The sequence below is a fragment of the Sparus aurata genome, chromosome 6, assembly GCF_900880675.1.
Source record: "Sparus aurata chromosome 6, fSpaAur1.1, whole genome shotgun sequence".
NCBI lineage: Eukaryota > Metazoa > Chordata > Actinopteri > Spariformes > Sparidae > Sparus > Sparus aurata.
The window spans coordinates 19,243,252-19,269,653 of record NC_044192.1 but is presented as its reverse complement, the minus strand read 5'-3'; the positions used below and the strand labels follow the sequence as shown (position 1 = coordinate 19,269,653).

General features: G+C 38.5%; 1 protein-coding gene across 1 annotated transcript; it reads right to left on the bottom strand.

The window, feature by feature from the left end:
* Positions 1 to 1,129: 1,129 nt before the first annotated feature.
* On the bottom strand, positions 1,130 to 25,263 carry LOC115583100 (sodium- and chloride-dependent GABA transporter 2-like). Its single transcript, XM_030419549.1, has 14 exons — positions 24,950 to 25,263; positions 16,736 to 16,870; positions 16,517 to 16,657; positions 15,231 to 15,318; positions 10,355 to 10,487; positions 8,044 to 8,178; positions 7,856 to 7,959; positions 6,644 to 6,768; positions 6,222 to 6,334; positions 5,993 to 6,130; positions 5,683 to 5,785; positions 2,482 to 2,582; positions 2,225 to 2,395; positions 1,130 to 2,100 (listed from the first exon to the last, which is right to left on the bottom strand). The coding sequence occupies exons 1-14, from the start codon at positions 25,161 to 25,163 to the stop codon at positions 1,987 to 1,989; spliced, it is 1,815 nt and encodes a 604-aa protein (XP_030275409.1). The 5' UTR covers positions 25,164 to 25,263; the 3' UTR covers positions 1,130 to 1,986.
* Between the last annotated feature and the right edge of the window lie 1,139 nt (positions 25,264 to 26,402).

Genomic DNA, 26,402 nt, shown 5'->3' with positions numbered 1-26,402 from the left:
ATGCGTAGGGATATGGAGGTTCTACGGTCTGTGTCTGTGTCTGAAATTGTTGAGTTTCGTTTTGATTGAAAGTAAACAGAGTTGCATGCATAAACCTCTCGTCCAGCAGCTGGGCCTTGCACTGTATTTCGCCGCTCGCAGATCACCTGTTTCTAACGGAGTTCAGTGAAATTATGGAATGTTATCGAACGTATTTTCTATTGATATTGATCACTTGTCTATCGCGATAGATATCGTTATTTTTTTATCACCCAGCCCGACCTTTGAGCTGAGATTATTTTGCCATACGTACCGACCCCACAATAAAGATTCATTTCCCATATTGTCTTTAAATAAAATAAATCTTGAATACAATGCAACCATACATTTTTGTGGAAGATAAAATACTGGAGTTTGACATTTTGTGAAACATGCTTTTTTGCTCAGTTATGGAGTGAGTTGAGACAATTGACACCACTCATGCTTCTGCAGCCAGGAGATGGTTCCCTCAGCCTTAGCACTGAGAGAAAATCTGCCTTAGACATTAGTTGGTCAGAGCAAGTCTGAGTCTGCTTATGGCAGAGGTTTGGGTTGATGAATATGCCAAATAAACACAGGACTTTGACCCAGGAAATAGCTGTTTGTGTCCCATTTGAAACCAAAAGGGAATGTTGACTTATTTTAGCTTATCAATGTGAGGTTACCTAATGCACTCAAGTCTGCAACATAAAGTCAAGTATGTAGCATATGTTCAAATGTAACTTCAGGTACCATGATGTTTTCTTAAACCTAACCAAACTGCTGCATTTGAACAACAGTAACCATGTGTTGGAACAGCTCTCTCAAAACAGTGTCAATATTTTCCGAACTGTGAATAAGAAAGGGTTGTAAAAAAACATCTTTTCTCAATCAGCCTCACAGTGTAAGGAATGGGTCCTGAATAAACAACACTTCTCATAGAACAATTTAGGTTGTTTGTCATTGTTTTAAATTTGCTGAAAAGGGGCCCCCACTCCTGTCAGACCTTTCTACCCACCAACCAAAATATTTTTTTTCACTAGGGTTATTGGGTTTTTTGCTTATGTTGCCATCTCTTCCCAAGTAATAACTGAGGAAAAAATTCAATTTGAACAAAATACTTTAACAACAGTTTGTGTATAATCTCTATAATGTTTCACAGCTGTTACATAGCAAAGGTATTAACTATAATAACACAGTGTCCTCAGGTTTAGACTGGGATATGGTATAGTGAAGAGAGATCGGCTATGTAATAGAAACAATTAGCTGCTGATGCCCAATAGACTTACTTACCACAGTAATGCCCTGTTTATAGACAACAATGTAAAAGTTTGTGCGTTAGTGGTAAGAGGCCCAAATAACATTGTCATTGTTTCGGTTTTGAACTATCTTAAATTTGTACTTTGTATTTTGTACATTCATCATATTTCTGTAACAATTCTTAATATAATATAGTTCTGAAAAAACTAAAATATACAATATAACTGAAATACACACTTATTATACTGTATTCAGAGAGGTCACCTCATCTTAAAACAAATATCTGTAAATGAATACTACCACCATAAATATAGTAAACGACATGCCCTACATATTAAAATAACAAAAATCACAAAAGAAACTTAGAAAGGTCCAGTGTGTAGGATTTAAGAGGATCTTTTGGCAAAAATGTAATATCATATTCATAATTATGTTTTTCCTTAATGTATAATCACTTGACAATGAAAATGGTTGCATTGCCATAGAGAGAGCCCTTTTCTATCAACAGAGGGAGCAGCTCCTCTTCCACGCCATGTTGTACCATCATGTCTCTCCAGTAGTGAACAAACCTAACACTGGATGTGGAAAGGGTTGTTCACTTTTTTTTGCATTTTAAGCGAATGCCATAGGAAAGGTGAAGGGAGGGGTATTTAGATAGTTGCAACCTGCAACCTCACCGCTAAATGCCGCCAAATCCTACACACCTGATCTTCAAAGGATTTCAGTGGCCTAAATATTGCTATTTTTTCCCACATCAGTGACATGCAGTCGTACACAGATGCTTGTCATTTCCTTTGCCATCACTGGAAGGTCATCTGCAGGTTGGGAGCTTGACTTGAGACGCTAGGGAAACGTATCAACATTGTCAGAACGGAACAGTGTGCGCAGGTAACAAAAATTTAACAGACTTCAAATGCTCCCTTAAACTACAAAATAACAGGGTCAATCAATAGCAACCGCAACTGACCTGCCAGAGAGTCCCTTTCCCTTTGGCCAGTTTGTAGACCATGGTCACTGGAATCATCATAAGAGATGACATGGCCAGAAACCAGCCGATCAAGTACGCCCACCAAGGATACACATAGGAGTTGTTGAATCTCATGGGTGTGTATCTCAGGATCAAAAACACAAGTGTGCCCTTCAAAGAGGAACAATTTAAACAATTGTGAACACTGTAGGCTTCAAAAGGTTAAGTTATTTCTATAAATGTAATTAAAGACTTACACTGCAAATAAGAGGAGTGCCATACATCCAACAGTACTTAATCAGTGATAGAGGTTTGTATCCAATCATGTCCTCAATGTTGTCACTAAAGCGATCAGCACCTGGGACAAATAATATAATCAACCTTTTGGCAATGATCATTCAAATGTGGTTATCAAACACTTCTGACACATATGTAAACAGAGGCAGGATATTTTACAGTTTAACAATAACTTTATTGTCTATGGTGACAACAGTGCACTGAAACAGTACATGTAGTGGGAATTCAATAATTATAACTATTACCAAGCATCAATTTCTGCACTATTGTATCTAAAAAAAATGTTTTCATATCTCCACTGCAAACCGTCCCAGTGCATGCTGAAGGTCACAGACTTAAGAAGCAGGCAAAGCCAGATCATCTGCAAAAAGCAGACACGCAATTTTAAGGTTCCAAAACCAGATTCTCTCATCATCATGGCAGCGCATTAACATCCAGTCCATGAGTTTCATAAACAGGATCAGAGACAAGGGACGGCGCTGGCAGAGTCCAACAACAGGGCTTAATTTGTGTAGACATTCAAGATTTGGGCTGACATCAATTTGATAGGATCCAGCACCTCCTTTGTCACTATCAAATATATTTTGTGTAATTTTTAATATTATTTATCCTGTCCTTCTGTTTCTCACTGAAGTTTCCCAAAATAGTCTGTTTTCAGACTATGCAGGAATTTACATCTGATTTTGAAAAGGGAGGGAGTTGTCATGTCTCGAAGTGACGCCTGAAGCGTACTGAGTTTTGTGCACTAAATGCAAGTTAAGCAGGCAGGATTTATGCTTTTTCCAAATACTTGGCATATAATCACTGTAACAACACAAGTAGGATGGTGTTTGTGCTGTGAAATTATGAGATTACTGTAGTTAATTTAAGATATTTAATTTAAGTATGTGCGCGATGAGACGCTGTCCATATTATTGAAATGGATTGGAGGCTATTGATCAGATGGACAGACAGACAGAACCTGTCACTTAGATTGGTTTGTTAGCTCATTGCTTTTTTTTCTCACAAGTATTTTGATTGATTTTTGACAGATGTGTGAAATACATATCAATAGCTTGACACACGACAAGCATTTGAACGTATACGATTCTATGCACCTTGTCATAAATGGTAGCGAGATTAAACTCTTGTATGACGGGTATCAATTACACTTGCATCAGGCACCTCAGGAAAATTTGGTAGCTGTGAATGGAGAAAATATCCTGGAAAAAATTAGTGTTTGGAAGGTTAACCTTAAAGTAAATTGTTCAAAGAATGCAAGGCTGTTATAAATAAAAAGATATTTGAAGTGCTTGTTGCCTTTTTTGTTGCTCTCAATGTGTGCCTGGTAACTGGGTTATCAACTGATTAAAGTGGGGGAAGTGGGAGCCAAGCAGTGAGAGGAGACGTCACAGCCAGAGCCCAACTCCATAGCCACCAATGATGGGCAGTCAACTTGGTTTTGAAAGTATGACCAGAACCTAATGCAACATATATTAGCTCAGTAGTAAAAGCGAAAATTAGGCAACGCTAGGCCTCCGTCATTTTTTTATTTTTGATGGCAAACTTTACTTAGCCAAGGTGGCTTGTCCTTCCATATGTAGGAAGATATGACGGAGTCAAGTGAGTTGAAAAAGAATTTGGGGATGAAGATTGGTATAGATTGGAAAAGATTTAGGGAGGATGTTAATTTTGATGGAATTAATTTGGCCCACCAGGGATGTTGACAGAGGTGACCATTGTGTTAGCCACTGTTTAACATGCATTAAAAGAGCAAGGGCTCAATGGCTTGGTCGAAAAGAAGTGGGCTTAAAGGGCAAGCTTGACGAGTTCCCTACTGGAGGTGGAAAGGTTGTGACTGCTTAGAATTGGCAAAGACTGATGTAGTGGGGCATAAATATAATAATTTATCCATGTAGTGAAATTTGGCCCAAAATGGAATTTTTCTGAAATTGTAGACAAGTACGTCCACCCTTTTTTTTCCACGTCTAGTGAGAGGACACATTCAGGAATAACATCAGAGGGGCAGCATATGGTATCGAATAGATGATGTGTATTAAAGAAGGAATAGCGAGTTGAGGTGAGAGCAAAGGGGAAAAATGATTTCAAAAACTCTGCCGGGAACCCGTCAGGTTCTGGGAAATTTTCCAGATTGCAGTGAGGCGATGGTGGTGGCTACTTCCTCGAGTAAAAATTGGCTCATCCAATATTTTTACACCCAGAGGGAAGTCTGGGGATGTTTAAGTCATTCAGAAAATTTGCCATCAAAATGTTTATGTTAGGGAACTCCGAGGTGTAAAGTCGGAATAGAAATTGCTGAATGTATCATTAATTTTTGAGTGATCTGTGGTAACGTTGCTGTCATACATTTAAATTTTTGTAATGTGCTGCTTTGCTTAAAACCCTTTTAGCTGATTGGCCAGCATCTTGCCAGACTTGTCTCCATGGACATAGAAGAAGCTCTTGCTCTCCAAAAGCTGACGTTCAATTCGATTTGTTAGAAGGAGATCAAATTTAGTTTGGAGTTCTACACGTTCTTTATACAGTTCTGGGTGTCTAGCTTGTGAGTATCGTTGATCAATGTTTTTAATTTGATTGGTTATTTCTAATCGTTTTTCATGAGGCCTCTTTTTTATATTTGCTGTGTAGGAAATCATTTTTCCCCTGAGATAAGCCTTCAAAGCATCCCAGACACTCGAATCAGGCTTGAATCAGGCTTGAGTTTCAGGAGAGTTATTTGTCTGAAAAAATAAGGTAATTTGCTCCTCCATAAATTTTACTCAATCCTTATCTGACAATAAGACCAAATTTCCAGGTTGCCACCCAAAGACTGTAAGGAGGCGGAAGATCCCACACATCTCACCCTTGGCACCTCTGGAAAGAAGAGAGTCCAGCCACTCTCCAGGAGTTTGGTTCCAGAACTGGCACTGTGAGTGGAGTTGAGCCCAACTACATTTAGTTGGTACTGCTCTACCTCCTGCACCAGTTCCTGCTCCTTCCCCACCAGAGAGGTGACATACCAACCAATAAAGATTTTGTATTTTATCAACATACAATCATCCAGTGTACAATGTAGTGAAACCTGTTTCTATTTGGTCTTGGTTATATGGTAGTTTAATTAGTTTGATGGCAATGTAAGAAAGAAACCAAAGACAGTTGTAACATTGACAACTGTATCTTACCATAAATCCATCCAATAATCACAGACTGGAAAATTGCCATCAGAAGAAGAGTGGGACCGCTGCATACATAGTGATCAAAGATCTGCAGGATGTAGGCGCCAGCCTAATATGAAGACAAACAATACATTTGACTGGATATCAAATAATTTTGTGCTAGGTAAACAGCTCCCACCAATGTTTTCCTTCAATAACATCAGGCAAAATGGAAAAAAAAGTGGTGGAAAATGGTGTTAATTGATCATACTGCAAATATCTCTCACACAATGAGCTGCCTACATCGCCACCAAGGAATACACTTCTTTCAGCTTACCTCTGTCACCAATAATAGGTCAAGCATAAAGCAAATAGAACAGATCAGCAGCAGCAAAAACTCTCTGCGATATCCTTTTCGGATCTGGGCAGGGTAGATATCCGTTAGAGAGGTCATGATGCTTTCAAGCCCAGCAAACTAAAGCCAGAAAGACAAGTTAGTTCAGGGACAACCAAAGGAGAAACATTGCCAGAAATGTTTGGGAAACTTAAGTAAGGTTACAGCTGACCTGACCATCTATTCCTAACAAAATGATCATGATAAAGAAGCACATGGACCAGACTTGAGGCCACGGTAGAAGGGTCACAGCTTGTGGGTAGACAATGAACACAAGACCAGGGCCTGCAAAGTGAAACCAACAGTAAATAATACAATAATGTTCTGTGTCTGCACAAAGCTGATATTTTATCTATTGTGCCTGCTCCTTACTTGAGGATTTTAGTCAGAAAAATCAAAACAGATACAACTCAAAATTTGATTTATTTAATTAAAGTACCTATTTTTTTTTCTCCAAAAGTTGAGAACAAATGGTTGTTTACATTTTTTCATTTTCATGGAAGGGCAATACTAGGAAAAATGTCTAAAAGAGCTTCTCATAGACTGACAGCTGGTAGGTTTTTGAATCAGCACTGATTAGATTTATATTCATACCTGAATCAGCAACTGAGTCAATGTCGACACCCTGTTTTTGTGACATGTAGCCCAACACTGAGAATATGGCAAAGCCAGATATAAAACTGGTCCCACTGTTCAACAAGCAAAGATAGAAGGAGTCTCTGCAAATCAGAAACAAACCACAGTGTCATTATTCTCTTCCTGTAAAACAGGACAGCTAAACTTGCTGCATTACAGTAAATAAATGTAAAGAACTTGCTTACAGGCAAAGTGATTTATATTCACATCAACACAACTTTGACTGCTTAAGCTCATTACTGCAATTAATCATTGTCACCGCCTTTCTGGACGAGCAACATTGGCCTAGAAACAAAAAAAAGAACACGGGTGAGCTGCAGACTCTAAAACAGGCATTTCAGGCAGTGCAGGAGAAGTGTTTCCTGAGGGGGAGAGTAACTCCCTTTGGCGTGGACTTTGGGCCTTTTCACTTTGCAGACCTTTTAGTTGCACAAACATGATACATAACACTATAAAGGAAATCCAAAAAGCACAATATGACCTATTTAAGACAGGAGTGAGTATGAACATTTAAGCCTTAATGAATTACAAACACAACAAATAGTTGGCATAGGGAATTGTTAAAACCCACATTTGTCAAGCATGATTTGGCTTATTTTCCTTGGTTAATACTTGTGGAGACATACCTAACTCCCTATAAACATAATTAAATATGCATTAATATGACAATGGTTTATTGTCTACCACATTAGGTAATTCAGTTTGAGTAAGCCTCTTGAGAATCTCGCAGTGATTAAGATCAAACTATGAAGATTCTTAATAATTGGAGATTTTCTTTTTTTAACTAGTAGATTATAGACCTTTGAATATATGAACAAGTAATTCAAATTGGTTAAGAAAAGTAAATGTTATGGTCCTTTTTTCTAGAAAAACAGCAGCTCCCCTGTGTACTTGTATTTGTTTATGGGCCAGTCCTGCCTGGTCCAATACGGTGGCAACATTAACGTACGATCCAGCAGGGAATAAGGCATCTATGTTTTTATATTTATACCTACAGCTGTCCTGAAATGTAAGCCACTACATTAAAATAAGTTATAGTCAAATGGCAGATTGATGCAAATAAGTAAAAGCTGCAAATAAAAGCACTGCATATGGTGCTTGTTGTTGCAGATGAAACCATTTGGCACAACTGCAGCAACTTTATTCTCAGTCATATTATAAAGTACTCACTTGTAACAGTTGTTGTTGTACTTGTTGTAGCTCCCAAGTGTTGTCAGGCATCCCAAACATATGGCATACGAATAAAATATTTGGGTTCCAGCATCTATCCAAACCTGTAAGCAAGTAAAAAATGATTAAACTTTAACACACTTTGATATTAAAATTCAATGCAAATGAGAACACAGGCTGAATGATACCTGTGGGTCAGCAAGCCGTGCAGGATTCGGGTACAGGTAGTACTTGATGCCGTTCAAGGCTCCAGGAAGTGTCATTCCTCTAAGGAGCAGCACCACCAACATGACGAATGGGAATGTGGCTGTGAAGTAGGTAGCCTACATTTAAACAGAAAAGGATTTCGTTATAGCCATAATCCTGAAAAAAATGGATAAGAAGAACAGTATGTTTTAAAAGAGTGAATGACCAAAAATAGATGCAACTTTAGAAGTAATGACATGGTTTTGTGAAATTAGGACACCATAGAATGAGTGACACAAAAAGAGCAGAGACAACAAAAGAATACAGCAAGGTCAGGGTTTGATCAGAATCAGATGCACAGATTCCCTTCTCAGAGCCTGGGTAAGCAGGACATTAGAGGTCAATATTAAATGGGCTATGACACAAGATAATTGATCAGCTACTGAAAAGAAGAGTAGAAGGAGAGAGTAGAATGGAGAGTAAAAATCTGGAGGGACATTTGGTAACACTGCCATTGTTCTTTCGGTGGCTGATAAATCAGGAAACTGTTAGATTACAACAATTTGTCAGATTCCCTACGCATGATGTCAGACGAAAATGGCCACCTTGTGAATATGACCCCCAGGAATAAGATTGAAAAATGTTGCTATAATCTGTGATCGTGGCCATTTGGTATAACTTGCTCAGGACATTAAGAACAATGCTGTGATGTAAACTGGTATTTGTTCTGGTAGTTTTTGTAAAACAGCAAGACATTATTTCACAGTGCAACAATGTTGCTAGTACATTTAATTTGTTTTTCCTTTCTTTTACCAACTTGGATTTTCCACACATATAAAAACATAAAACAGGGTTAGGGTTAGACCTATTCTAGAAAATGTAAACCTGATTGACTTCAAGCTTGTTATAGAGAAGTAAGAACCCTATCAAGCAAATGCAGGACTTCAGAGCAATGTGAAAAATACAATTATGTGTTACACAAAAAAACGTTATTCTTCAAATTACATGTTCTACTTGTGTAAGCGGATGCACTGGAGGGAAAAGTACAGCAGTAGGGAGTGAATCCTGTTTGGTAACTATGTGGCAAGGCCAAGATCTGTTTCAAACACCTCTCTCACAGAAAAGTTAGCCAGTCAGTTTTTCCAGATTCCACTTTCTTACCATTGCATGCAAAGACTCTAAGACAGACTTGTCTTTCCTCTGACAAATTACTGTGTTGGCTTAAAGCCACTTTTCACACCTTGAAGAAAGTGATTAATGCTTTGGGCTAAAGCATGAGTGGCAGGAGAGAGTAAATCACATGCAGCAGACGGTATTATTCGTCTTAGATCTCCAATGGCTTTTTCCTTTCCTTGGGTATGTCAGTGTGCTCCATATCATGTAAAGGAATGAATTTATCACTGTCTGTTTTTAAAAAATGTCATGTACTTGTACTGCTGCAGACCTGTATTAAACTGAAGCAACATGAGCAGACCAGTGTCCTCTGGCACAAAGGTTTCTTGATTTAATTGAAAAAATACTGTTAGATACTGTTTGAGATTCCCAAACCCCTTTCATTCTGGCCGTAAATCCAACTAACACCTGCTAACATCTGGTTTTGTAGTGCAATCTGAATGTGTACAAGATTTCTGTCTGGCCATATTGTGAGACAGTGTCAGCCCCCCCTGCTACTTCAGTGGCATGCTCATATTGATGAATGTATTCACTTAAAAAAAAAAAAAACGCTACTTACGAAAAGAGGCCAGAGAAAAAGTCCATGCAGTATCATGCCTGTCGTAGTATCATAGTAAGCAAATGATTGTATTCGATGTTATTTTAGAAGGTAATGTAACATTCTAACAGATATTATTGTTGTTGAAGTAGACATTTTGGCTAATAAAATGCGCAGGGTTGTCATGCCTTTATCTGCTCTAAATATCTGAAGGTTAGAGAAGTGACTTTAATTTCAGACTGTAATAGGTGAGTGGCAACCCCTTTAAAACTGCTTTCACTGTTAATGAGTCACCAAACGTTGCAACACCTCTCAACATGTTGATTTGTCTACTCAGTAGTCAGTACTACAGTACATAATTATGTAATTACTCAGAGCTCATAGCTTATGCCACACCCATCTCTGACCATAGCCTTAATTTTACATCAAAATTAATGTGGACCAGAGGCATAAAGTGTGATGATGCTACCCCTTTATATCAGCCCCTTTGCTGAAATATTTTGATCTTCCAATTCTGCCCTCATTTTGAGGTGATGCTGTTGCAGCTGGTAAACATGAGTGAGGCAAATCACATTCCCAAGGATTTGTCATTTCAATCTTACCTTACCGGTCGATTTCACTCCCTTCCAGACACAGAAGTAGCAGATGATCCAGGCCAGAAGAAGGCACAAGCAAAGGTCCCACTGAATGCTTCCAATGGCCTCTATGCCGGTGGATATTCTTAGCACCCGTCGTCTGTAAGCACCAATATATTGTTAGGAAATACATAATAGCATCTTAATTTATATATATATATATATCACTTTACCTAAAACAGAAATCACTTTTCCTGTTTTAGGTCCGTTAGGATTACCAAAATTATTTCTATTTGCTAAATGCCAGAATAATGAGAGAAGGATTTTTTAGACAATGTTTTATTACTTTCTTCAAAGTCAGAAGTTTACATACATTTCATTAGTATTTGGTACCATTGCCTTTAAACTGTATGACTTGGGTCAAACGTTTTGGATATCCTTCCAAAAGCTTCTCACAATAGTTGGCAGGAATTTTGGCCCATTCCTCCTGACAGAACTGGTGTAACTGAGCCAAGTTTGTCGGCCGCCTTGCTCGCACATGCCTTTTCAGCTCTGCCCATAAATTTTCAATAGGATTGAGATCAGGGCTTTGTGATGGCCACTGCAAAACATTGACTTTGTTATCCTTAAGCCACTTCGTAACCAGTTTGGCAATATGCTTCGGGTCACTGTCCATTTGGAAGACCCATTTGCGCCCAAGCTTTAACTTCCTTGGCTGATGTCTTGAGATGTTGCTTCAATATTTCCACATAATGTTCTTTCCTCATGATGCCATCTATTTTGTGAAATGCACCAGTCCCTCCTGCAGCAAAACAACCCCACAACATGATGCTGCCACCCCCGTATTTCACAGTTGGGATGGTGTTCTCAGGCTTGCAAGCTTCCCCCTTTTTCCTCCAAACGTAACGGTGGTCATTATGGCCAATTATGGCCAATCAGTTTGATTTTAGTTTCGTCAGACCACAAGACATGTCTCCAAAAATTAAGGTCTTTGTCCCTGTGTGCATTTGCAAACTGTAATCTCGCTTTTTTATGTTTCTTTTGGAGTAATGGCTTCCTCCTGGCAGAAAGGCCTTCAGCCCATGTCGGTACAGCACTCGTTTCACTGTGGATAATGACACACTCTTACCAGCTTCAGCCAGCATCTTCACAAGGTCTTTTGCTTTTGTTCTTGGGTTGATATGCACATTTCTGACCAAAGCACGTTCATCTCTGGGACACAGAAACCGTCTCCTTCTTGAGCGGTATGATGGCTGGACATTCCCATGATGTTTATACTTGCATATAATTGTTTAAACAGATGAACGTGGCACCTTCAGGCATCTGGAAATTGCACCCAAGGATGAACCAGACTTGTGCAAGTCCACAATTCTCTTCCTGATATCTTGGCTGATTTCTTTTGACTTTCCCATGATGTTACACAAAGAAGCAGTGTGTTTCAGGTGTGCCTTAAAATCCACAGGTGTGTCTCTAATCAACTCAAATGTTGTCAATAAATCAGAAGCTTCCAAAGACATGACATCATCATCTGGGCTTTCCCAAATTGTTTAAAGGCATAGTAATCTTAGTGTATGTAAACTTCTGACTTTGAAGAAAGTAATAAAAAATTGTCTAAAAAAATCCTTCTCTCATCATATATATATATATATATATATATACATATATATATATGTATATGTATGTATATATATGTACATATGTATGTACATACATACATACATACATACATACATATATGTGTGTGTGTGTATGTATATATATATGTATATATATGTATATATATGTATGTATGTATATATACATGTATGTGTATATATATGTATGTATATATATATGTATATATATGTATATACATATATATATATGATGAATTATGGTGAATTAATTGAGATAAATATATATATTACTGACAAAAAAGTGAAAAACTGGAAGACGTATGTTTTACTGTCTGTATGTCCAAAATGTAAACATTTTAATGATCATTTGGTTGATTGAAAACATTACAATAAGCTAAGGATATTATGCCTACCTCAGCTGCTTAATCATGTCTCATTGATCCTACCTTTTATGGTATGATTTCTAAACTGGCGTACTGTGCGAAGAAGATAAAATAAACGATATAGGCAAAAAAATCATTTAGACTTTTAAATATATTTTGAAAATCTGAGGTGTTAACTTTGATGATGGCTTCATTTCAGTTAGATGTTGAGATTAGCGTGCATTGAAAAAAAACACCATCCTGGCACTGCGCATTTAAATGGAATGCAGCTTTTATAAATGCTTGAATGAACAATCAAAGGAAACCCTTCACACACCTTCAGTACACAGGTGTCTTTAATTATTCTGGCTGATTAGACCTCTTTTCCTGATGAATTTAGGGAGGGCTACAGTGTGACCAGTACCGCCTTACAAAAAAATATCACAATGATGAATATGTCAATCAAACACAGTCTGCACATGTCCATGCAGGCTGGCACAAAGTCTAATCAGACAGTGATACAACAACAAATCCCATGTTTACGAATTAAGCCATTCACTTCTTTGACAACTTATGTTGTTGACGGCCCAAACCCTTATTCAATGTACTGCTCATCATAAACCTCTATTAAAAACTATACTTATACTTATGTATCCTCTAAATAATTTGTTATATAAGGGGCTCGGACCTCTGGGTGTACTTACAGCAGCAGAGACATTACTGAATGATCAAAGAAATAATGCAGGAATATTATATGAATACTACAGGGGGTTAAAAGTAATGTTCATTTACCATTGAGGGTAGCATCATATATGATGATGTTGATAAAATGTCTTCATACAATTGCATAACAATAAGCACCAAGTCAAATGTATCGAATCTTTTTGGAGAGAACAGTAATTAAGACTTGGATGTTGACGTGAATGGCATTTACAAATTAGATACAGCAGCAACAATAATATGGAAGTGCCTGAAGTCCAAAATAGTATGGATACTTCACAGTCAGCTCTGTGACCACCTTGATGAAGTGAATGCTCAGAAGTCATTGATATAAGAATCCTATCCTATTCTTTCTGATCTCTGTCCTATCGCTACCATCCATCTCATATGACATGAACAGGACATCAGCACTGGATTATCCCTGAGAAAACAAACAGATGTGAAAATTAATATGCAGCTAATTAAAACAGTGGGCTTTTAGGTTGGGTTTTACTTGTGTTTTCCTGACCTAGTGACCTCCATTACTCAACAGATCTAATGATCACAGCTGTGATGTGTTTGAGGTCCTTGAGTAGATCTCGACTACGGTTCACATCATGTCAGGAGTTACGACACGAATTGTGTAAGGGTTTATGACTTTATTATGAAACTGGTAACATGAAGATGTCCTGCCCACATTCCGTGCAACTCAATTATTTGTTTCAGGGAATTATGCCAGTTCGCGCACACCCAACCAATGCTAGACAATACGTCTGTGTATGAACACGCATGTGTTTTATTTAAGTCTGTCATATAACTCATATCTAGGTGCTGTATAGTAGGCAACTGGTATTTTGCAGTTTCTTGAAGGCGTTTCACCTCTCATCCAAGAGGCTTCTTCAGTTCTAACTAACTGGAGAGGAATTAGCTTGCTACTAAACTCTGTGTGGGAGTTTTCTTACAGAGTCGTTAAGGACAAGTGTGGACCGGCTGTCATTTGGGTTAGAGGTTAGGTGAGCCAAGGTGAGAATGGTTGTTAAGTTGTCTGGGGAGGGAACTCACCTCCTCTGTTCAAAGACGGTCCTTCCAGTTTGACATAGAGGGAATACTTTAGTCCTCTTTCAAACCATCTGTCTTCTCTGGCCAAGATGTTTACATTGTTGTCCTCAAGGAAGGTTTTTTCTCCTTCAGATGTGAGTGGACAGCAGAGTGTTGACCTGAGGAGTTGGCCCTCCTGTGTTGTGCCATTCGTTTATGGAGAGGTTTTTTGTCTCCCAAATGTACAAATCTGTGCAGTCCTGGCTGCACTAAACAGCATTATCTATATTGCTCTGTTTATGCCTGGGTGTTTTGTCCTAAGCATGGACAAGTTTCAGCCTCAGTGTGTTGGTAGATTTAAAGTGAACTGAGATATGATGTTTTTTAAAGATCCTTCTGAGTTTCACAGATGTTCCTGTGACACAGGGAATGATGATGTTTTCTCGTCTGCTCCTTTCTGTCTGCCCTGGATCTTTTAGCGTTTTTACAGAAGTCAAGTTTGGGTAGCCACAGGTTTTAAGTCCCCCCTGATGTGTTTTATGTTCTGTCTCCTACCCTCTGACAGAGTGGGCACAGTCTCTGAGAAAAGCCTCTTGGATGAGAGGTGAAATGTCTCCAAGAAACTAAATGAAGTCCAGGTGCCTACGTACCTTCATCAACAATATTATTGTGCAAGTATGCATTACACCATTTAATCTACTTGGTTACTTAGCTACACAAATGATAATTGAGTACTGAATACAGTTTGAATTAATATCCTAGCATTTCATCTGCTTTTTTGTAGCCAATAAGGCTATCCAATCACAAACAAGTGAATGAAAACCCTGATAAACTGAAAAAAAAGACCCACAACACCCTGCAGCAAGCGCAGGTTTGGAGATGTGACCATGACCGCTGGGCGGAACAGCGCTGGATTTGGGAATAATTTAGATTGAAGATTAGGGGAAATAAACCCTCCTTTGATTGAATGCCTGCCATTGATGATGCATTAAATATAAACGGTAAAAAAATAATAATACTTTTTTGCTAAGGAATTATTTTAACACCAGTAGTTTAACTTGTCAGCACAGAGTTTCAGTACTCTTTCCAGCACTGGGTTAAACTATCACCCATAGTACAAGTTGTTTGTCTATTCATTGATAATCTGTGACTAAGTTTTATGAAATACAGTTGTGGCTAAAAACTTACTGCCAAAACTCCACTACAGACGATGACGAATTCACAGGGGAGGTCCAGTTAGCAGTGTCGTTATAGTTGTTCAATACCATGCAAGAATCTGGAATATAAGGATGTATTGTATTGTTGAATACAGTTAAAACTGAAATGTATGCTTGATCAACACATTAACCAATCAGTGCTTCATGATAAATGAAACATTGTAATGTGATACAGTAACCAGTTTGGTAAACTCCAATAACCAGACACCACACTTAGTAATGAATACAATGAAATAAAGCAAACTTTTCCTCCTTTTAGAGTTTTTTTTTTTTTTTTTGTAAAATGAACTTAAAGGGATATTCCGGTGTAAATTTAATCCATGGTCTAACACACCGTGAAACTGTTAGACTCCCTCTCGAGAGATCAAGTTAGCAGACTGCTAATTTACAGAGTTTTATCAACCTTAGAAACGACCACATGACAACAATACACTACAGTAAATGGATCCAAATATAAACCGCCACCAAAAAGCCACAAATAATGCTCAGAACAGCACCAAACTTCAGCAACAGTACAAATAGGGTCTCAGCACACAGTCCGAGGTATCTAACCTCCACTAGCTTAGCTGGATTTCTATTGGGAAGCTGACAAAATTGACCTCTCTCCTGCAGCAGCTTCCTATTGACGGGAAGTCACGACGACTCGATTACCGAGTGCAGTAGAGTTCTGCGGCTCATGGATGAAAATGTATGATTATGACTCCATGGAAAAGCAATCAAAGTTCATATGTGTCTTACCTGCCAGTTTATAACAGTTATTATCGAGAGCGGACAGGGAAAAGAATGGAATTGAGCATTTCTAACCGCACTCGGTAATCGTTGCGTCGGGACTTCCCCGACCCGGAAGCTGATGGAGGAGAGTTGAACTCTGTTTTTAGCTTCCCAATAGAAATCCAGCTAAGCTAGCGGAGGTTAGATGCCCCAGACTATGTGCTGAGACCCTATTTGTACTGTTGCTGAAGTTTGGTGCTATTCTGAGCATTATTTGTGGCTTTTTGGTGGCGGTTTATATTTGGATCCATTTACTGCAGTGTATTGTTGTCGTGCGGTCCTTTCTGAGGTTGATAAAACTCCATAAATTAGCGGTCTGCTAACTTGATCTCCTGAGAGGGAGTCTAACACAGTTTCACGGTGATTTAGACCATGGATTAAACTTGCACCTGAATATCCCTTTAATGGATGCTTAAATGGATAATTAGGACTTATGTAATAATAGTTTGTTGTTTATCTGAGGAATAGGTACAATACTTAACTTACCTGTATTCCATGTGTTATTACAGGTTGCCCATGGCAGCTGACCAGAGAAGGAAGAGAAAAAGTAGAGGAAACCCCAGGCCAAAATCACCATGTAGCTCATACCACCATAGAAAAGGATCATTTGGCCAGCGTATCCTATGCCTGAAAACAAGAAAAAAAAGACTGCAGCGTTGTCTCCTTCTTAACCTTGCTCAGTACATCCCAGAAGGTTAACCTCACCTTCCATCAAGGGGCAGACCTTCCTCCAGCACATTATTCCTCCCTGACTGGTGTACTGGCCTAGTGCTGTCTCCAGTATGAACAGAGGAACGCCACAAGTCACAAGGAACAGAATGTAAGGAATGAAAAATGCACCTGCAAGTATGAATCAGGGAATTATAAACACACAGCACACAGACAAATTGTACCATGATCAGACACATTTTTCTGATTTCTGTTTCTTTTCAGATATTTGACATATATATGTAACAGCAGAGGCATATTTAACGGTTCAACAAAATCTTTATTGTCCGTAAGTACATCACCACACTGAAACAGTAAACCTTCTTGAGAATTCAACAATTACTCATTACCCTAAGCATCTTTTTCTGTAGTTTTCATATCAGCAAATATCGAACAACATACATATGCTGAGACTTAAATAATTTTGAAAGGTCATAATTAACTGATATTGTCTGTCAAACTCTTGTTCTATAAAAGTTGTATAGAAGCCAAGCATTGCCATGCTTTCTTCAAATGTGCATTGTTTTTTCAAGTTTAAAAGATTATCAATCTGTTATCACTAGAATCGGTTGTTTCCTCCTGTTATATTGCTTATCAGAGATCTGGAGTGCCATGGCATGCAAAATGACATCTAATGACATCTGTAGGGACTGGTTTATGCTGAAAATGTTCGATCAATGAGTACCGGTTTGTGTTCAAGACATCAGCAGTTAACTGGCTGAAACATGACTATCATAACTTACATCATAAATATTAAGCAGCTTTCAGCTGCTGGGAAATAAATCTTTCAACTCTTCAGCATGTGAGTGTGTGTGACCAATTTTCATTTGAGTAGGCTGCACATGACATCCTCATAAATTAGCTGTGCTATGAGCTTGTTAATAAACGTTGGGTCCAGCCAGCGCCAAACCTGACGACCTTAATAACATTATGCTTTATTGCTGGCTGAAGCAGAAAAAAGTCATTTTCTGGTGATTCTTTTATCCTGAGATACCAAGAAGGATTGATCTGTTATCACAATAGACTTTGTTCCAGAGGTGGATTTCATTCGATGTCAACATTCGATTCGATTCGATGTTCGATGTCGAGATTCATTTCCGTCGGTCAGTTCGGCAGGAAGAATCGTTCATATCGCTCATTTGTTCGTTAGTTCAGTCGCTTTTCCTGTAAAACGTCATATAGCGGTGAATCATGTAATGCAAGGTTCTCAGCTCCTGGTTCTCAAACGGTCAACACAACACTTCAAGGCAAATACATTGCTGCAACTTCATGATTATGTGTACTTTTACACAACACTAAAGTGGCTAATGTGTATATTCACCTTGACATTAAACTGACACGTATTGAAGGTAAGCCAAGGATGACTGACTGACTGAACAAGAACGGTGAGCTATGAACGAATTTGACAACAATGTCCTAGACTCAGCATACGATTGGCTGGCTCTCAGTCCACCACTGATAAATAAACAGTGAACAACACAGCGATGAGTCAGTGAGGACGAAAGAACAAACGAGAGAGAGGTGAAACATGGAATCAGGTCAGTTCGTTTGCGTTAAAGAGCTGTTCCTTCGAACTGATTCGTTCGCAAACAAGCCATCTTTACTTTGCTCTAATTTCACATATACTGTTGCAACAGACATGTACGTTGATGAAGGTTCTCTGTCATCCAGGTCATGATAAATCTAAGTGCTGTATCGTAGGCAACTAGACTTGTTTCAGTTTCTTGAAGATGTTTGACCTCTCAAAAAGAGGCTTCTTCAGTACAAATGAAGTGGAGGGGTGTTGCAGGCTTTTACACCCTTTGTGGGAGTGTCCTTACAAAGTCCTTAAGGACACATGTGAACTCTGAGTTTCAGAGTCCTTAGAGCCACTTGTGGGTCATTGATTCAACCGGCTTTCATGTGAGATTCAATAGTTTTATAAAATTCAGTACAGTAGTTAGCAAATATATGTTTATCCCAAGAAAATAAGTGAATTGCTGCAACTCTAGTGCCAGTTCTCCACTAATTAAAAAGCCTGTAAATTCAAAATGTTTTATAATTAGACTGTTAATATTGTTTTTCTGAAAATTAGGGTAAAAAAGTAGCCTAAACTTGTTGACAAAGTCATAAAAGTGCAATTCACTGATGAGCAAGGTTTGTGAAATACTGCTGCATCCATGTGCAGATTTAAACCTGAGTTGGGAACTTGAGATTTTATCAAGAAAGTCAGGACAAACACACAAATAGTCTTTAATTGGTTCTGATTACAAATTGTTTAAAGACTATTTTTGTGCCAACTATCAGCCTGGGAGTTTAAACAGTGAGGGAGTCCGAATATAAGTAAAGTATAAGTGTCTAAAGACAGCTTCCTTTAACATGTTTTCTAGCCGGCTTTGAAAGCATTTTGCTGGCGCTAACATTGGTGTCCGGTGTTAGTTACAGGCATTGCTAGGTTATTACTATTAGCTTGTAACATCGGATGCCATTTTTTCCTGTTGTTGGTCTCTTTTTGGTAGGCTGTTCTGTGGGTATAATTTCCTTAGTTATAAGTTAATTTCTTTACCTTCTTATGTTTGTAAGAAGTGGCTTTCCTTCTTTTTTTCAATCTTTATCAGCCATGAGCACCCAGACAGGAATGTGTGGTTAGAAACCTCTAAAGTTAGCCTAGCTTCTGAGATGACATTGTAACGGTTAACCATATATGCAATCCAGTTGTCTCAGTATTTTTTTTATGAAGGTCACTATGCTTACTTTTCACTGTACAAATATGAAACAAACATGGATATGATTTTAACAGGCAGCTCTCATCTAAATGTTTCATGTTGTGCAACTTCTGTATTATGATGCTACCTTGTTCAATAATCTCCCAAAAATTTGACCCAGTGACCAGCTAACTCAACACTAAAAATCAATAGTGCAACAGACAAATCAGTGAGACAGACCTGTTTAGTGCCAATATGTCCAAACTGGCACTTTTCCTAAAATCTGCAATTCTTAACGAGGGAGCAGGAGTTCATATGCTGCTTTCTGAAGTGTGTCAAACTACTATATGGACACATTAAAATGTTTGTGGAGTGGATCTCATATCAAAATGGACACGTGCCAATATTCCCTCAGGCTACTACCGACACTCTAATAAATCTAAAAGATGTATCCAGACTTGGCAAAAGTACACATATTCTTAACTCAAGTAGTTATCCCTCCATTTCTATGTAACCCTAACTGAACCTTAAGACTAAAGTAATGAGCCTGTTTAAAAAATGTGAGGAGTAGTAAGTACAGATATTTATGTTATAATGTGGAGGGTAAAAGTAAAATGTTATATAGTAGTAGTATGGTATATAAATATTCAAGTACAGTACAGATACCTGAAAATCTAATTAAAGGACCAATAGTCAACAGTCAGCCTCACCAGATGTCAGGAAATAACTTGTTGACTCTGTAAAGATATAGTGGAGTAAAGACTGCCTGAGCGGAGAGTGTTGTCACAAACCATACTGGTAATTATTTAAAATTGTTAATGTTTATTTCTTTTTTGAGCCAGTCAGGCTGTATGCACGTTGGTGCATGTGAGCCTCCTCTCACAGAACTGCTGGACTGGTTTACAGACATCATTAGAATAATATACTGTTGTTTAAACCATTGATTGGCACTGACACTGATCTGATATTGAAGGTAAGTTTGGTCCACATTGTTGGAGTTAAAACTGTTACACCATGATCCCTGTTTTAACCATGTATCTTTAAACCACTTTTGGGTCTCTGATCTGAGGGGTTTCATAGCAGAATAAGAGTTCTACAGTGTAAAGATGAGCATATAGGCTTTTAAAAGTAATCAATAGAATATTGCATTTTAATAATGTAACGAATGGGGAGACTGTGTAATGTAGGTTGTTTGTATTTCTGATTTATCAGGATTGAATGAGACTGTGCTGATTCAATTGGAAGTACTCACTGAAGACAGCTCAACAAGATCCAGCTGAATGTTCTGTGTAAGTTGCTAGTGTTCCAAGGTGGAAGGTTAGGTGTTTGTCAGGACCTCAATTTTATTTGTGTTTAGTTCCAGAAAGTTGGAAAGCAGTCCTAAACAGGAGCAAGGCAGCATTGCAAAGAATTCAGATTGCAAGGATTTTTCTGGGGTTGATGAGACATGCAACTGCATGAAATGGCAAATAGCATAAGTCTCAAGTCTAATAGCGTCATGTTGTCATGGAGATGGTAGAACATGGTTTAAGGACAAAGAGACATCTTCCTGGCATGTCTATAGTATTGAAGGGTTTGTTTTTTGTATGTATGAATGTACCTATGTGTATAGCTATCACTTAGCAAATGACAAACTGAACTGAGCACTGACCCAAATGGAGAGCATCTTCTCATGCTGTTACTATAGTTACTATCGCTGGTGGGTTGCTCAGCATGAAACCTATGATTACATATGTTGCAGGAACATGCAAATATGTTGCAGTGAGAGACCACAGGATCGGGGACAAATTTAAAAAGGTTTAACAAATCTGTGTTGAACTTGGCAGTGGGCAAGCTAGTTACCAGCAGACTTGTGTTTGGCTAACAGAGCTGACAGCTAACTAGCTAGTAGAGCTTACAACTAACAGGAGCTCAACATACAGCAGGACTGAGTGTTTCTGTTCAAAGAAATATGAAGATTGAAATAGTGTAGTGCAGTTTAATGTGACAGCTCAACAAGTTAATAAATGGACTGGGGTCCCTTAGCGGAGTTTGGTCTGATTTTGATGATGAACAGTTTGATCTTGTCCTTTCAGAGATTAAAATAACCATAGAACAGTAAGAACAATAATACATCATATGGCTTCTTGTGAAATATTTCCACCTCGTGGCCGTTTGACCAAATCCAATCCGTTTATTGGCAGAGCACAAGAACATTTCTTGCTTAATGGAAAAGTGCTATTCATCCACAGAATATGATCAACCTGCACAGCTGATGTGCTGAAAACTTCTAGGTGCTGTCCAGCTCAAGCCAGAGGGAACAGCTTATTCCACAGGGTAGCAGGAGAGAAAGTAAGAATGAGGAGCGTCAAAGAGCATGCAGCCACAACTATGCTCAAATTGGCTGAAAACAACTGGCTGGCTTTGCACATGAGATGCATGGTGTAAACAAAGAGTGACTGCTGGACTCCAGCATGTGTGCCTGTCACAAGTACCAATCTGGTGTGTGGCTTATGTGTGAAACAGGCTCCTTAGCTGCAAGATATCAAGTAAACACTATGTTCCAACCTCAAGAATTACACCTGCTCTGCAAAGGCCCCTTGCTTGGGTAAGTCCATGGTGAGGCCAAGCAACACTGGAGCTAACTGGTGGCACCACACACCACAAACATTGGAGGCCTTGTTGAGGAACTACAAGCCCGCCTTGGTACACTTCTAGGGCGATGCCATTCAGACCCTAATGACAAGGAAGCAAGTGCAGTCATGAAGGAGAGGTCAAAAGCCTATGCAGCTTTCCTTGAAGCAGTACAATGTACTGCTATTCATCAACCTCATGCTGATTGTGTTGCAAGAACTGAAGCACCTCAGCCTCCTGTTCCAGATCAAGAAGGTTTGAGTTCAGGCCATGCCATATTTTAATTAGAATTGTCTAATTCTGCATTGTTTTGCGTTGCATTGTTCATATTTGTCTGTTTAGGCACAATGGCTACAGTTTTTTTAATGCCCTCCACTGTCACACGAAGAGGTCCGGCAATGTGCTGATGGGTCCCAGAGGATGGTTTCCAAAAAAATAAACCAGCTTAACCTTGCAAAAATTCAAGGGGGGCTTTTCTAGCGTGGAGGTAAGCCGTTAGCTCCGTATTACCTGCATAAACTCCCTAGTTTTCAAATTGACCTCCTAAGGTGGTTGACACTGTCTTATATCCCGGTTCAGTGTCCAGAGGTGTTCAATCTCACATCAAGCTGCCAAATCCAGTTGGCTGTGCCCCCTTAACATACGGTGACTCCCCCAGTGATCCGTCCAGACACACTCATGGGTCTATGGCGCCACAGCTAACTGAGCCATGAGCCAATTAGCTAAGAGTAGTTAGCTAAAACAAGGACAGCTATCAAAGAGCAGCAGGTGTCTACTACTCAGGTGATATACTGACCCCTATATTTTTAGTGTAAACTTCTAATTCTGGCCATATTCTACAAATCACCCCTTTAAACAAGAGAAGAGCAGGACTTCTGATTGAGCCAAGCTAGTTAAACTGAGCTGAACAGGTCAGAGCAGGGATTCAACAGCAACAGCAGTGATGTAACCATAACAACTCTTGAACTTAAGTAAGCAGAGAAAGAGAGTGGGAAGAGGCATGATGCCAAGTTCTGTAAGATATGAGCTTTTTAAAGGCCAGACCATAAATTAAGAGTTCAACTTTGGGAGTTCACGAAAATAAAAGTGTTCAATTCAGCATAGGAGACATATAGGATATACAATATACAATTTGAAGATGGATGAAGTGAGGATTACTCATGAAAAATCATAATTCTGACAGAAAAACTGTGAAGGTGTAAGAATGCCACTATTACAGTCAAATTAAAAAATGGAACTTCTTAGCAGGGTAGTCTCAGTAAAAGAAGTTTATTGGCCAATGCTACTCATAGACTTGTCTCAAATAGCCTCATCTGACATAAAAAATAATTGATAGAAATAGGTCAGGCATAGAGTATGCAATGTTTTATAGACTGCGCAAGTATATAAATACTATCAAAATCACAATTATGGTCAAATATCTCACTATCTGCAGTATTCAAATCTCATGACCAAGCTGCAAAGTGTGTCTTAATATATCACTATAAATTTGTTGTGCAATGTGGTGCTGAACAGATGCCTACAAATTAAATTCTCCAGATGTAAGAAATAAGAGAAGCCTCTTGTTTGGACCAGACCACAGCAAAAGCCACATCAGCACAATTTTAAATGTGTCTCTATGAAAATCAATATGACCTTCTTGCATATCGTTCATCCCTAATGTTTAACTTCTGTTTTGTCTATCTTAGATAAAGTGATGGCCTGTTGATGCCTCTTGACTTTTATACTGTATGCACTTTACTTGTCAATAGACAGACCAGAGTTACCGTCAGATCAAAAATCAAACGTAATGTTATCTTATCAGTCGATTCATTATTACTAATCAAGCAGGTTTTTGTCAAGTTTAGTGTAAATAATATCACCATATTGCACTTTATGTGTGGGGGTTTAAAATTCTAATTTCTGCATCCTCTATCAAATCCTAAATCTGAGGCATGGGAAATCAGGACTATGTTTTTTTGGAAGTAAATAAAAACCTGTAGGGATTTAGCAAAGAATGTGACTGTGCTCTTTGCACAAACAATATTTTCATAGCCTGTCAAATCCATAAGCATCAGATGTTAGGTAGAGGGAGACACAGAGTGAATGTTTTACATTAGTTAGCCCTCAGTAAATGTCTCTGTTAATACTGTAAATCTAAGTAAACTAAATAATAACGCATTTCACAATTCAATACATATAAATCGCAAAGGGCATTTACTACTGTCAAAACTTAAATTCATTTTCAGTTTTTAATAGCAACATGTTGCATAGCATAAGCTCTTCTTCTTCTTCTTGGCAATGGAGTAGGTGCACATATAAAATGCTGTAAAGTAAAAGTAACAATACCACACTATAAAATTACTTAAATAACTGTTCAATAAATAAATTGAAGTGATAAGTTGTAGCAGTAGTAGTAAGTAGCATTAAATGGGGGGGGAGCTTCAGTATAGTAATTGTACCTCAAGATATTCTGGAGTAAATTGACTTTTCACTACTGTCAGTCAAAACTTAAATTCAGTTTCAGTTTTTAATAGCATCATGTCGTATAGAATAAGCTTTTGTTCTTCATCTTGGCAATAGGTCCAGTTCAAATAAATTGCTGCTGGTATTTCAGGCTTAACAGGTGTAGTTTTCCTCAGTAGACTGTGGATTTCTTTTTTATATAGTTCAACAGTGTTTCAATATTTCACAGCAAAAGTTTCACAATGCAACCCTTAGAAGACTAAAACACACTTTTCAAAAATCGAATAATTGTGGCTTGGTGAATAATAAAATGATAATATAAGATTTTTTTTTCTCCCGTTTGACAACAATGAAGCAGTTTAAAAAGTAGTAAAAAAGTAAAAAAGTTTGCATCTAACACTGCACTTTTGTCATGTGAAGGCTGGGGTAAAAATACAAAATTGAGAGGATAATAAACAGAAATACTCACCACCACCATTTTTGTAGCACAGATATGGAAATCTCCACACATTTCCTAGTCCAATAATAGCACCAGCCACGGACAGAATGAACTCCTTTTTACTACCCCATTTGCCACGCTCCTCCACTGTTTGTGAAGAAGTCTTTGGAGGGAGATGACACAGCATGCACAGAGAGTCTGCCATATCGCTGAGGGAGAAATGGTCTGATGGGAAGACTGGCATAGATTCCCTGAGTATCTGACTTTAATGTCTGGGGACTGCCTGATGCAGTTTTGTAAGAGGTTGCCTAATTGTCTTACTGCAAGGTACTTCAGCCACAAGGGGGACCTCTTGATGTGCACCAAAAAGTAGTTTGCAAGCATGAACATGTCAAACAGAGGAGTGATGGATTTTGTGTGACTAATTTCTCTTTGGACATGGTATTAAAAGCCTCGAAAGTGGGCCTCTCTGCCTCACATGAGTCACAGAAGACTGACAGCTTGTAGACATTTTGCTCTGAGGTAAAAATTCATTTGACAGGGAAGCATATTTAATTTCCCACGGTATTTGTTAAAACATATTAATGGTCCTCGTGTTTGGGTCTAAACACAGTCACAGTCAAAATATTTTCAAATTTCACCATTCCTGGCTTCCTTACACTGGCTTCCCGTTCCCTGATATCTTTGGATGGGTTGTTGGTTGTCGCCCAAAATTCCATGTTAATAAACAAAGTTGACATTTGCAGGCAGGGCACCTCGTCTAAGGAATGACATGCCTGAGGAAATCAGGGCTACTGTCCTTTAAATCACGATTCAAATACTGTTGTCATATTTGTTTTATGACTTTTTTGCTTTTCTGTCTTTGTATTTTATGTGTTTAGTTCTTATAGCTTTTAGTTTGTTTTATTCCCTGCTTTCATGTGTAATGTGTTCAGTCCCTGTAGTCTGTGTAAATGTGTTTTACAAGGAGCAATATGAATATAGTTTATTATTATCACTATTATAATCATTAGAAAGTGAACCTTTCAGGAATTCCTTACAGTTGGACATGGCCGGAGGAAGGTTTAAAATATACTGTGTACAGCCATGAAAATCAACAGTACTACTTTGCCTTACTGTTGCCTTTTTTCAGATACATATAAGATTTATTTGGGAACTACTCTTCTATATTTATGCCTTCTTGTACTTTGCCTCGCTGTCCATATCCAGGTACAACTTGCCTAAGTGTACTGCTCATATTAGTTCTTTATCTAATGCATTTGACCTCATGCAAAAGCCCTGCACAGTGTGTCGATGTTTTCTGCTCCTAACGGATTATTCCTGGGCAGCTCATTATTATAAGGCCACAGCAGGGGACTATTCAGTTCTTTGGTCCTTCTTTTGAGTGCAGAGTGACAAGCAGCTCACTATAGCTTGCTGGTTGCTAATGTGGGCTTTTCAGCTTTCACACAAGAGCATGTGCTCTTTCCAGCCAAATCTTTGA

What these genes read in the sequence shown, in the direction of transcription:
- LOC115583100 (XM_030419549.1), bottom strand. Translation starts at nt 25,163, where the DNA reads ATGCCAGTCTTCCCATCAGACCATTTCTCCCTCAGCGATATGGCAGAC. An exon ending in GATTATTGGATGGATTTATG is followed by an intron (nt 2,583 to 5,682) that starts GTAAGATACAGT and finishes TATTTGTCCCAG; the next exon opens with GTGCTGATCGCTTTAGTGAC. An exon ending in GGAAAGGGACTCTCTGGCAG is followed by an intron (nt 2,101 to 2,224) that starts GTCAGTTGCGGT and finishes ACGTTTCCCTAG; the next exon opens with CGTCTCAAGTCAAGCTCCCA.